At 40.0% G+C, this 13832-nt stretch overlaps 1 protein-coding gene across 1 annotated transcript in view; it reads right to left on the bottom strand.

Moving 5' to 3' along the window:
• The window catches only part of DAP (death associated protein), a 36696-nt gene extending 23820 nt beyond the window's left edge, over positions 1–12876 (bottom strand). Inside the window, exons 1-2 of the mRNA XM_087721963.1 lie at positions 12673–12876; positions 3524–3623 (exon numbers count right to left, since the gene is read on the bottom strand). Coding sequence (XP_087578089.1) covers positions 3524–3623; positions 12673–12727 — 155 coding nt within the window. The 5' untranslated portion in view covers positions 12728–12876. The remainder of the gene's footprint in view (positions 1–3523; positions 3624–12672) is intronic.
• Positions 12877–13832: the final 956 nt, after the last annotated feature.

The following is a 13832-nucleotide window of genomic DNA, read 5'->3' on the forward strand; positions in this document are numbered from 1 at the left end:
AGCTCTCATCAGCTAGCCATACCCTTACTGGGATTCGAACCTGGGCTGTATTGCATATTAGGCAATACAGCCTATATACCTTTCTCCCTGGCTCAGCTGATAACGGAGGACAGCCTGTGGCTCAAGTGGTTAATACATCTGCCTAATATGCAATACAGCCCAGGTTCGAATCCCAGTAAGGGTATGGCTAGCTGATGAGAGGTAAATAGCTTGAAATAGATCTATACTAGTCTCCCTTTATTTATCAGCACAAATACTACATTATATATATATATTTACATACCTCTGTAAAAATTGACACTGCAATATATAATGTCCTTCTCATTTACTATAACTAAGCAGGAAAAGTAATTTAAGTAAAAATAATGGACAACCCTTATAGGTAGTCCTCGACTTTCAACCATTTGTTTAGTGACTGTTCAAAGTTACAACAGCACTGGAAAAGTGACTTAGGACTGTTTTTCACACTCACAACCACTGCAATCTTCCCATAGTCACGTGATCAAAATTCAGATGCTTGGCAACTTGGCAACGGTTGCAGTGTTCCAGGGTGATCACCTTTTGCAACCTTCTGACAAGCAAAGTCAACGGGGAAGTCAGATTAACTTTACAACTGTGTTAACAATTGCAGTAATTCACTTAGCAGTTTAACAAGAAAAAGTTGTAAAATGAGGGTAATGGACAGACCTACATTAGTTTTCATCTATTACTGATCACAAAACCCTGGGAAATTGCACATGCATTTTCAGCAATTCTATCTAACGGGTTCCTGAGAAATAGAAGAAATTGGGGGTGACTGATTACCAAACTGCTGAAGGGCCTCTACAATACTTCAGTATAAGCTCTGGTTAGAAGTGGTATTCAGCCCGTTCTACCAGGTTCTGGAGAACTGGTAGGGGACATTTTGAGTAGTTCGGAGAACCAGCAAATAGGCTGGCCCTGCCCCTTCTGCCTCCCAGCTGATCTTCTCTTGTTGCCCGGAACGGAGCTGGAAAGCAGTTTAGTGGGGTGGGAAGGGAATTTTGTAGTATCCTTCCCCTGCCACGCCCAGAGAACCGGTAATAATTTTTTTTGAATCCCACTACTGGGGTCTGGGGCTATGGCCGCCAACGTGCAGGGCAGCCAAAAGGGCATAAATTGGGAGGTGACAAGTGGATAATGGGAGTTGCAGCGCTCCTGTGGTCATAGGTATGGTCAGGCTACTAAGCCGTAACTTCAGGCATGGATGATAAATCCATTTTTTCAGCTCCGCTATAATTTCAAATAGTCGCAAAACAAATGGTGGGGGACCAACTGTAGACATTTTTGTACTGTTCATTAATTTCCTCACAATACTTGAACTGGCCATTGTCAGAGATAGAGAACCGGACTAAAATGACGTTTGGCTTAATCTAGCACAACAGTTTTAATTTTCTCAGAATTACAAAGGAAAATATATACCTCATATTTTGAGTACACAATTAAATGAGCATTTTTTATATTAGTTTCCCCCCCCCCTTATTATCTGGGTAGTAAATGTCAACTGATAAATCTGAGCCTATTTGCCAATAGGACTAAATGCAAGAAACATGAAGGTTGCATCATAAAAGACATGGCTAGCAGCAGAAACTGAAACTCTATATAGTAAGGAGAAACAGCTTTAAGCCAATATCCAAGCACTTTACAACAGCATCTGGTTGGTCACTGCAGGTAACTACGGTCTGACTTTCCTCAGAAGAGACCTAATAATAGAAGGAAAATAATCACACTAAATTTCCCTCACCCAACGAGGTTTCAAAAAAAGTATGCTGTTTTGCCTGGGTTTTGACATTTGTCAAGGATAATTTAACTACTATCAGGAAAAAAATAACTTAAAAGCTTCTGCCTCCTTAATGAACTGTCATTTTCCTCCTAATCTATTTTCTCCTTGTTTTCTATATCAGCTTCTAACTTGCCTCATTCATACAGTTATACTCTTTAAGACTTTTAGCAACTAAATATATACTGACAGAATGAAGGCACACATTGGAAGTCATATTTTCCTTTTGTACGTATTTTTTCTACTTTAATACAGTAGGCATCATTTCATTAATAGGGCTGCGAGACAGTGCAAGAAAACAAATGAATTTAGTCCAATTTTCTACCAAACAATTTGCAATGAGGTTCTTTAGGCAAATGCTCATATTCAACCTTTTAGACAGAATAAGTAGAAGATTATACTCTATTCTAGATCTTCACTTTATATGTATTTTCCAACAAAGTCAGTTTCGAGAAATCTATGGCTTTCCAAATGTTGAAGAAGTACAATCCCAGCATCTTTAACTGTTGGCTACCCTGGGTACGGTTGTTGAGGAGTACAGAGTCATAACTTCTAGAAAGCTGCACATTTTACAGCCTTTTACAAACCTAATTTGTAAAGCCTTTCACTATCTCTGTGCTCTACCAGAGTGAGTTCACTGAGGACTGTGAGTATTTACATTGATTCTTCTCTATCTTCTGATGCTTTACCTGTATTCATGCTTTTCTTTCTAACGATGGACACAATGTCTCATTAGTAAATCTTTCAGAGAGTTGTACCATTTCAAACTCACCTTTGCAGAGCTATCTGATTGGATTGCAGATATGCAAGGGAAAGATTTTGATCATGCCATCACTACTCACATCGTAATTCTTTCATAATCTTAATTTACTCTGGACAAATAAATTATGAGCCCAAAATACTTTAAATAGCAATAGCACTTAGACTTATATACTGCTTCATAGTGCTTTACAGCATTCTCTAAGTAGTTTACAAAGTCAGCGTATTGCCCCCAATGATCTGGGTCCTCATTTTACCGACTTCGAAAGAATGGAAGGCCGAATCAACCTTTAAGCAGGTGAGGATCGAATTCCTGGCAGTGAGTTGAATTAGCCTGCAATACTACATTCTAACCACTGTGTCGCCACATTAAAGAAATAATAGAAACTCACGGATACATGATTTTAGACATGTTATGTTATTTTTTATTTTTATTTATTTATTGGAATTTGTCAACAAAAACAAGAACAAGATAACAAAAATACAGTGACAGGGACAAAAGGCACATTAGTGCACTTATGCACGCCCCTTTTACTGACCACTTAAGTATGACGTAAGATCCACGGAAGTCTATTTGTGACTGAAGCTGTGAAAATTTGTAGCTGAGACAACTGAATCAGGTAGGGCATTCCAGATTTTGACATCTCTATCACAGAAATCATATTTTTTACAGTCAGGTTTAGAATGATTTACATTGAGTTTAAAGTGGTTGTTTGTACACGTATTATTGCGGTTACCCCAGACAATGCCCAATTACTATTCTTACTTCCAGTTCAGCACATTTTACTAACACCTATATTTGTTGAAATATGGTCACAGATAAGATTGGGCTAAGAGAAATAAAATTTATTTTTTTTAAAAAAAATGTGTCATAATTCCTAGTCTCTACAACTCTCTGGTTTCACATGAAAGCTGAAATAGGTTAATGCAGATTATAATCCATGTGTCTTATTTATTATACTTCACCTGATGCCACTTTCCCAATCCTGCTCATCTTTATCTTTGTCTTCTTTGGTTTCTGGAGCATGTGGATGCTTTTGGACAATTCTCATTCCACCAGCTTTGACTACAAGAAAAATAAGATGAAGTAAAGAATCCATCAGATAATCTAAGTAAAGATACAATGAACATATTAACAGTTTTATAAAGTAAAAGACATGCAGAAAACAACCATGACTGTTGTGATTAAATTCATTCAGCACTTATTGATTCATTGTCTACTGTATGCCTACATCTTTACAAATTTTAAGAGGTCTTTATGGAAGACCTTTAATTCAATTACAGCAGCCAATTAAAATGATAGCTAGGTGTAGGATCAACAAAAGAATCCTGAGAACTTTCATAAGCATTGTATTAATTAATTGATAAAACATTATATACTTTGAGATACGAATTTATATTCCCATTCAGACTTCTGGTCCATTTATACTTTAAAGAAATGTATTTATGTTTTAAATTTCACATTATCTGGGATATGGAAAAGTTACCACTGTAGATTATTACTTGAAAGTGCATATTGTCTGTGTGTGCATGCATGGACATTTGGATACAAATGCATCAGGTATGGCAATGACAAACAAATCATGCTAAATTATTTTCATAATATTTTCTGAAGGAACATATGTTAGAAAGGTTCTATCCAAGGAATTGTGGTTGATGGGGTCTTTGGATATGAAACAAAACATAAATCAATAAAGGCATCACTTTTCACTTTAAAAAATATGTTCCAATAGCAAAGTAGTTTAGTAAACCTCTTTCAGGATGTACCTACTTAACTTCACACCATGCAGAGGCTAATATCATGCCTTCTGCACAAAAAGATTTCTTTATACTACTACAGTATTATTTCACTATATTTCTTCTTGATTTCCAAACCCGGAATTTATAGTCTTTCAGCTCTTTTCAACCTCACTCCTACTGAGTTAAATTGCTAAAATGAGTTTAACAAATAAGGGTCCTGGCAAGCCAATTAAGGAAAATCAGATTCTTAAAGCTATTTGCAAAGAAATACTTTTTTTCTGAAACAAGTTATGATACTTTAAAATCTATACTGGAACTTTCTCCCCCCCAAAGCATGAACTGTATTTTTGCTGGCTGTGATGGTCCCTGGATTTAAGATGAAAAATATGTAACTTTTTTAATTCCAGAAATTAACTCTTAGTGAATGACCAGAATAGTTTTAAATGAAAAATAACACTGGCTATATCCACACATCCTGAAATTATAATATTGCACAATATTTTTGGGGGGTCAGAAGGCATTGGAAATATCCTTCAGTACTGACCTCTGGATAGCAATGCTATTCCTGAAAAAAATCTAGGAATTTCCTTACACAATCACTATCTTCTGAGAAGCTCCTGGCCAAAAGGATAGGAAGATTGTTTTTCTGATAAATTCAGAAACACGCACATCTTGCTTCGGTATGTATACATTTTAGATAACAGGACTGAGAACTGTAGAGTTAAAAAGCAGGGAAAGCTTCTGATAATTTTGACCATTCAACTTTCAATTGTCCATGTATTAAATGGTAATAATGAAACATTCTTCATTTCTGTGTGCAAAAATGTACAAAAGCTTAAAGTGAAGCATTCAAGCTGCTAGTAAAGGAAATTTGTGCCCAAAGGAGTAATATGCTTTGTTTGTACTTAAGATCTTGCATGTAACTGAGTTGAGATTCCATCTTAATTCATTATGCAGGGCATCAATGTGATCTGGATTTGAATTGTCTAAGAGAATCAATTTAGGGATTCAATCTGATGTGTGTGTACATGCTGAAAAGTCTATCAGATCTTCAAATTGATGGAAAGACACCTGATATCATTCCAAAATTCTTCAAGAACCTTCTTAAACCTACTGCAAGTGACTTAAACCTATTGTACAAACTTTTTCTGGAAAGGCAGCCATTTGTAAAGTTTTCTTTCCCCTCTCAATTTAGAGGGGTTTCTATTTATTCATTCACAGCAGTTGGGACACCTATATTCTCCATGTGTTGACAAATTACAGCTTTCATCACTCTCACCTTTAGTACAACAAATATGTATGACCACCAAGATCCTGGACTCCATTACCATTGCAGAAGAGATTGAATCCTCCCTGTTCTATACTATACTCCCAGAGCATACAAAAAGGGTTCACTGACAAAAGGGCGAACGACAAAACCGTGCCCGACTAAACCGCGTCGCTGACGTCATCAACAGGGCGACAACAGCACGGAGAAGGAAGCACGCTGTAAACCCTAAACCTAAAATTAACCCCTAACCCTAAACCTAACCCTTAACCTAATCTAAACCTAACCCTAAACCTAACCCTTAACCTAATCTAAACCTAACCCTAACCTTTAACCTAACCCTAAACCTAACCCTAACCCTTACCTTAAGTTAAATCGGCTTTCTTTCAACACGCTATTTAAAGCGCCCTTCTTTCTCCGCGCTGGCTGTTGTCGCCGCGTTGATGACGTCAGCGATGCGGTTTAGTCAGGCGCGGTTTTGTCATTCACCCTTTTGTCGGGTCACGTACAAAAAGATGTAGACAATTGTTTCCATTGCAAACAGATATATGTAGTCCTCCCCTTATCATAAAATTGGGTCATAAATTTCTGTATTAAGTTGGTGTGGTCATAAAATGAATTATCATGTGACCAGATCCAATTTTATGACTGTCCTAATTCAGCAGTTAAAATGCTGTCTCTAGTTTCCTGGTCACCCTTTGAGGAGAGGGAGGAAAGGCATAGAGAAGGCCTGCCGACCAGCGGCAACAAAACACATCTACATCCTCTGCTCCATGTGATGGGAATTGGGAGACAAATCGCGGCAGCTGGGCATTTGCCAGCATGGCAAAAAGGTCGACCGCTGGCGTCCCGAAGCGATGGCAAATCTGCTGGAACAGCTCGGGTTGCAACTGCCACTCTCCATGGTTCACAGTTGGCCTGCAGGTTCACCGTTCCCGAGATGTACTCTGACACAATCGATCCCAGGTGTCTCTCTGCTCACATGCCTAGTCTCAGGGCCTCGGCCCATAGGGACTTTGAGTGAGTGCCCCCTTGCCAGTTTAAATGGGCTTTGCCGCCATGTTGTCCATGAGCAGGAGCACGTGCTGGGAGCCTTCCAAACCTTTTTTTTTCCTTTGCCACTTGCTTCTCTACATAGTGGCAAAAATGGCCACCACAACGAGACCTTGCTGTTGAAAGTTTCAAAATGGCCACCATGCCTTGTTATGAAGCTCGGGAGGCTTCACTGCTCGATGTCTCTGAAAGTCCAGCGGCTGAATTTAAGGGAGCCATGCAACCTCCACGAGTCCGGAGGATTCCTCTGCTCCCTGAGGCTAGCCCAGTTAGGGGATTCCCCTTGAGGGGTAAGACACCCGCATAGATCAGGCGGGCATTATAGGCTCCCTCTCTATTACTCCCAACTATTTTAGAATGCCAGATGTCCAATTTTGTCAAATTTAAGTGTTGTCCATAAACTGATAATAATTCAGAAGTGGAGCCAAGGAAAATAGACCAGACTGAGTTAAACTGGGCCAAGGAAGAGGAGAGTCATAGGCATGGCTTCTGAATTAATTGACTCAGTCTCTTGACCAATCAGGCTGTGAGAATACCCACTCCTGAGCTGTCCTGCTGTATCCATGGAGAAGTTGAGGATTTACTGTATGCTAATAAATGAATTAAACTCAAGGGTTATTAAATATTGTTTCAGTGAAGAAATCTAGTCTTGTTCTTCTAACTCTAGATTAAATGAAACAGCCCAGCCCTACTAACTATATAATGTTTGAGATTTGTTTATAGAAAAGGGAATTGAAAGGGTCCTTTTATTTATTTGAAATTGAAAGAACCATGAATTAACAAAGTTTTTGTAAGTAGTCAATATGAAACAGATTTAATATTATTATGGTGATTACTCATAACTTCAGCCTACTCCAAAGTGTCAGGGAACTAAAGCAGTAGAGTGTCTTGCTTTTCTGTACCCCCCCCCCCCCGCCAAATTCTAACACTGACTTTTAGCACTTATTCACAGTACAAAGTATTATGGTGATATTTTATAATATACAGATGGAATCTATTTCAGTTACAGCACAAAGACAAGAAAAGTTGTTATTCTTAAATTAAAATAAATAAGCACAAGGACCTTCAATAAATAAATCCACAATGTGTAGGGCCTATCTCTAAAATTCTAAAATTGAAATCCAAAACATGCAATAAACCACTATACCAGACTGCATTTGTCTTATCTCCAAATACTAAGTAATCCACATCACAGTGCAAAACCGATTTGTGCTGATAGAAGTACACAGATAAAAGTTTGATAATAAAGACAGAACAATGTAAGAACATGAGCAGATATGAAGAACAAAACGTGTTAGGATACTTAACATGATGGAAAAAGAGTAAACTAGGTCTAAGTAAAAAGTCCAATTTTTCAATATTGGAACAGTAAAAAGGTTTGAGGTATTCATAAAAGTTAATGTTAGGAACCCTGACATGATGGGTACATAAATTGATCCTTTGTTTTTAGAGCCAAGCTTGTTTAATAACTTTTTAAGCATTATTAGGATCTAAAGCAATGAGAAATTCAAAGAAAAAAAAACATAGGTTTGAGGCTGTTTTTCTAGTGATTCCTCCCGATAGGTTTAAATTTAGCAGCTAGAATTACCAAGCTAAACCCACTGGAATGAAGACAAGTTTTAACCAAAAAAGCAGCCAAGCCTATGTTTCCAAGGAAATACAACTCACCTCTAGATGTATTGCCACAATTAAAAGGATGGAGCAATAATTTGAATTGTGCTATTTCTAATACACAACAGTTCTTACAGTTACGAAAATAACATTTTAACTTCAAACATTTTTAAAGCATTGGGATCACAGTGGCACACCTTCTATGCTGAAAAATAGAAGTAATAATTCTGAGCGTACTGTATACAATAAAATGTTTTATGTAGATGGTGAAGAACCAAAATAGATGTAAAAACGTGTTCATTAGATTTTCCATCTATTTGTTACCTATGGTTTTAATTAAAAATGACGATTTTGTATTTTTATGGTTTACTAATTAATGTTCAGCTTATAGAAGGTTAACAGTTTAAAGGAGATTCCTGACCGAAGTATTTATATAAAAATTAAGTAAGATGAACCAGAATACTTGGTGGAGCAGTGGTTAGAATGCAGTACTGCAGGCTAACTCACTGCTCACTCCAGGAGTTCAATCCTGACCGGCTCAAAGTTGATTCAGCCTTCCATCTTTGGAGGTCAGTAAAATGAGGATCCAGCTTGTTGGGGCAATATGCTGACTCTGTAAACCACTTAGAGAGGACTGTAAAGCACTATGAAGCGGTATATAAGTGCTATTGCTATTACCTATCAATATAGGGAATGTTTTACTAAAAGAGAGAAGTTACACGGACTTTTACATAAATATTAATTTTTAAAAATTGTCTCATAGTGAAGCAACTTACAAAAGAAGCATATGAAACAATTTCCAACTTTTCTTTCCTTTTATATTAAATAAATATGATTTGCCAGTACTTTGCTCCTAGCTGGGCCAAAGAGACACAGCATCTTTCGTGCCGAATACAGGACTAGAAATTGCATTACCCTGCTCCTAATTAGGCACCTTTAATCAATATTCCAGACTGTCATGTTATTTAGATTACATCTCTGTTGTGGCACAACAGGAGCCGTTGGAGCTGCCACCAGACTCCGACAGCGAGGGGCCCGATGAGTCAGCTCTTGAGGACCAGGCACAGAGAGGCTGGTTGGCCACCAGGAGGTGCCTGAGCCTTGGACCAGTGGGGAGGAGACGAGGGAGAGTGAGCCGGACGCCAGTAGTGAGTTGTTCCTGGATGCACGCCATCGAAGAGCTAATAGGCGTAAGGAACAGTTGCGCAGTTACAGGAGGTAATTGCACTCAGCTGGTGGTCATTAGGCTCCTCTCCAGACTATAAAAAGACTACTTGTGCACACGCTCCTCTTGCAGAAGTCAACGCAGGAACAAATGTCAGAGAACATTGTTATGAGCTTGGCAGGCTGGATTGCTCCCAAGCCTTATCTGTGTTTATTGCTGCCCAAGCTTGTCTGTGCCGGTTTGCTGCCAAGGACCTGTTTGTCTGTTAATTAAATGCCTTAACTTATCTTTGGCTCGGACTGTGTGTTGGTGTGGGACGAGGGGGGTCAGAACACATCTCTATTATGCCTTTATTGCTTTATAGGTAACTCAAGGCAGCAAACATATGTAGTACTTCCCCACCATTTTCCTTACAACAAACCACCTTATGAGATCGATCGGGCTGAAAGAAAGTCACCAAACTGGATTTCATGCCTAAGGCGGAACCAAAACTCTAAGTCTGCTCATTTCTAGGCCAACACTGTAACTACTATACCAAACTGACTGCAAATAAACATATCTCAGGAAAATGTCAACGTCAAATAAAATCTGAAAAAGTACTTGCTTTTTCACTGGTACTTCGGAACTTCAAAGCACTTGGGAGTAGGAGAATTTGAAAATATTTCCCTGTTTATTTACCCAGTACAAAGCATCTGAATTAGCATCATTAAACTCTTGTTGCCCAGAGCGGTTGTGATTTGATTCTCATTTTTTTATTCTAATTTTATAGAAATTAAAACTATCTTTAAAAAGGGCTGATAAGGAACAATCACTTCATTGCATTTGATGTGTTGCTTTTGAAATGATTTTTTTTTTTTGCCCCTGAGGTGTTATTTTAAACAGGATTTTTTTGCATTTTTGTTCTTTCATATATGGTTTCTGGGTGTGTGAAGTAAGTAACTCTACCTCTTCACACAATCCCAGTCTTAGCAAGTGAAATCTGCAAGAAAAAAACAGGAAGAATATCCTAGCATACGCATTTATACACACGCACAAGTAACTCTACCTCTTCACACAATCCCAATCTTAGCAAGTGAAATCTGCAAGAAGAAAAACAGGAAGAATATCCTAGCATACACATTTATTCACACACACACACACACACACACACACACAACTACCTCTTCACACAATCCCAATCTTAGTGAGTGAAATCTGCAAAAAAAACAACAACCAGGAAGAATATCCTAGCATACACATTTATACACACACACACACACAAGTAACTACTTCTTCACACAATCCCAATCTTAGCAAGTGAAATCTCCAAGAAAAAACCAGGAAGAATATCCTAGCATACACATTTTTATACACACACACACACACACACACACACACACACACACACACACGTAACTCTACCTCTTCACACAATCCCAATCTTAGCAAGTGAAATCTGCAAGAAAACAGAAAGAATATCCTAGCATATACATTTATACACACACACACACACACACACACAGAGACACACACACACAAGTAACTACTTCTTCACACAATCCCAATCTTAGCAAGTGAAATCTGCAAAAAAAAAACACCAGGAAGAATATCCTAGCATACACATTTATACACACACACAAACACACACACACACACACACACACACACAAAAGTAACTACTTCTCACACAATCCCAATCTTAGCAAGTGAAATCTGCAAAAACAAACAAACCAGGAAGAATATCCTAGCATACACATTTATACACACACACACACACAGAGAGAGACACACACACACAAGTAACTACTTCTTCACACAATCCCAATCTTAGCAAGTGAAATCTGCAAAAAAAAAACACCAGGAAGAATATCCTAGCATACACATTTATACACACACACACACACACACACACACACAAAAGTAACTACTTCTCACACAATCCCAATCTTAGCAAGTGAAATCTGCAAAAACAAACAAACCAGGAAGAATATCCTAGCATACACATTTATACACACACACACACAAGAGCCAAGGTGGCGCAGTGGTTAAATGCAGCACTGCAGGCTACTGCTAGATCAGCAGGTCAGCGGTTCAAATCTCACCGGCTCAGGGTTGACTCAGCCTTCCATCCTTCCGAGGTGGGTAAAATGAGGACCCAGATTGTTGGGGGCAATATGCTGACTCTCTGTAAACCGCTTAGAGAGGCCTGAAAGGCCTATGAAGCGGTATATAAGTCTACTGCTATAAGTAACTACTTCTTCACACAATCCCAATCTTAGCAAGTGAAATCTCCAAGAAAAAACCAGGAAGAATATCCTACACACACATTTATACACACACACAGAAGTAACTCTTCACACAACCCCAATGTTAGCAAATGAAATCTGCAAGAAAAAAACCAGGAAGAATATCCTAGGCATACACATTTACACACACACACACGCACACACACAAAATCAGCATTCATTTCAAGAATTCTTCCTTATGTTGACTGCCTTATCATCATTTCTGCCCGAGGAAAACTCAGCAAGAGGAAATAACGGGTTTGGACTATTGATCCTTCCATAGAGAGTCCTCCAAATACAGGATTCTCTTTTCTTTTCACGGCTCCGACAAGACACGTGTGTCCGATGCGAACACGTCAAACAGAAAACGGGGGTTGGGGCACGTCCCGGTTTTTTAGGCGCAGTGTTTTTCAACCTTGGCCACTTGAAGATGTCTGGACTTCAAGTCCCAGAATTCCCCAGCCAGCATTCGCTGGCTGGGGAATTCTGGGAGTTGAAGTCCAGACATCTTCAAGTGGCCAAGGTTGAAAAACACTGTTTTTAGGGGACTCGCAACAACATATTCCACGCGCCCTAAACAGAAGCAACTGCGCGCGCGCGCGACCCTCCGCCTTCCGTTATTGGCAGTTACCAGCGAACGTTTAAAAAAAAAGGAGCCGTTAATACTTTTAACTGCCGTCGCGTCCGAGTGAAACCCCCCCCCCCGCGCGCGCTTTAGGAATAAGCGCTAGCATAGGATCGCGCAGTCCTTTGTTTACTCAAAAGGAAACCACCTTCCCGGTTCCAAGAACGACACTAAACTCTCCAAAAAAAACCGCCGTCAACCATTATACCCATATAAAGCTCCCAAGAACCCAGTTTGAAAGCTCCCTCAGAGGTGGGATCCCTCTCCCCGTCAACGGTCCCCCTTCTTCCCCGGCGCCATAAACTTCCCACAAGAGGAGGCAGAGCAAGCAAGAAAAAGTGGCGGGAGGAGGAGAAAAAGGACAAGCGGGAGGAAGTAGCAGCTGTATACCGGCGGGAGGGTGTCCAGCGCGGGTTTCTGCTTTGACTTTGGGCGGCGAAGACATGGTTTTGGCTCCGAAAACCCGCCGCTTCGCAGGACAGCCGCGAGTCCAGCACGGAAGACACGACAGCAGCTGGTAAGGCTCGCCTCAGTCCAAAATAAAGACACTCCTCCTCCTCCTCCGTGTAAGCTTCGCTTGTCAACGTGGCTACTCCCCGTCGCTGCGCTCTGGCGTCAGAGCTTGGGGTAAAGCAGGAGGAGGAGGAGGAGGAACAACTACTTTACTCCTTCCTCTTCCTGCGCTTCCCGCAGCCAATGTGTTGAGGTTGCCAGTGGAGTTTCCTTAAAAAAAGAAAAGGAATATATCGCGTGCAAATAGACCCAGATTCTACACAAAACCCCAGAAAACAAACAAACAACAAAAAAAGCACAATAAGGCAATTTCAAGCGGAATTATTTATTTTACCTATTTTTCAGAGTTGGCTAGTACAGTGTTTCTCAACCTTGGTGACTTTAAGTCCTATGGACTTCAACTCCCAGAATTCCCCAGCCAGCTATGCTGGCTGGGGGATTCTGGGAGTTGAAGTCCACAGGACTTAAAGTCTCCAAGGTTGAGAAACACTGGGCTAGTAGACTCACAAGCAAGATTTCGGGCTCAAGTGAACCCAGATTCTGCAGGGACCCACCCAACCCCCGTTACAAAAAACCCCCCCACAAATCAGTTTTAAGCTAAACCATTTTGCCCATTGGATACATATAATTTGAGATGTTAATGCAAATGTATTGGGAAAAAAACACCCCTAGATTTCATTGAATTTTAAAATAAACCCCTTAGGAACCATCAGGATCCCCCCCCCCCCCCAAACCCAGTTCTGGGTTTCAAAAAATAGCAATAGCAGTTATAGCAATAGCAGTTAGGCTTATATACCGCTTCATAGGGCTTTCAGCCCTCTCTAAGCGGTTTACAGAGTCAGCATATTGCCCCCAACAACAATCCGGGTCCTCATTTCACCCACCTCGGAAGGATGGAAGGCTGAGTCAACCCTGAGCCGGTGAGATTTGAACAGCCGAACTGCTGAACTGCAGTCAGCTGAAGTAGCCTGCAGTGCTGCATTTAACCACTGCGCCACCTCGGCGCAGCACCGCCAACTGCAAATATATAGGAGGCT

The sequence above is a fragment of the Thamnophis sirtalis genome, unplaced genomic scaffold (assembly GCF_051295495.1).
Source record: "Thamnophis sirtalis isolate CommonGarterSnake01/CBP01778 unplaced genomic scaffold, rThaSir2_p1.2 scaffold_8, whole genome shotgun sequence".
Lineage (NCBI taxonomy): Eukaryota > Metazoa > Chordata > Lepidosauria > Squamata > Natricidae > Thamnophis > Thamnophis sirtalis.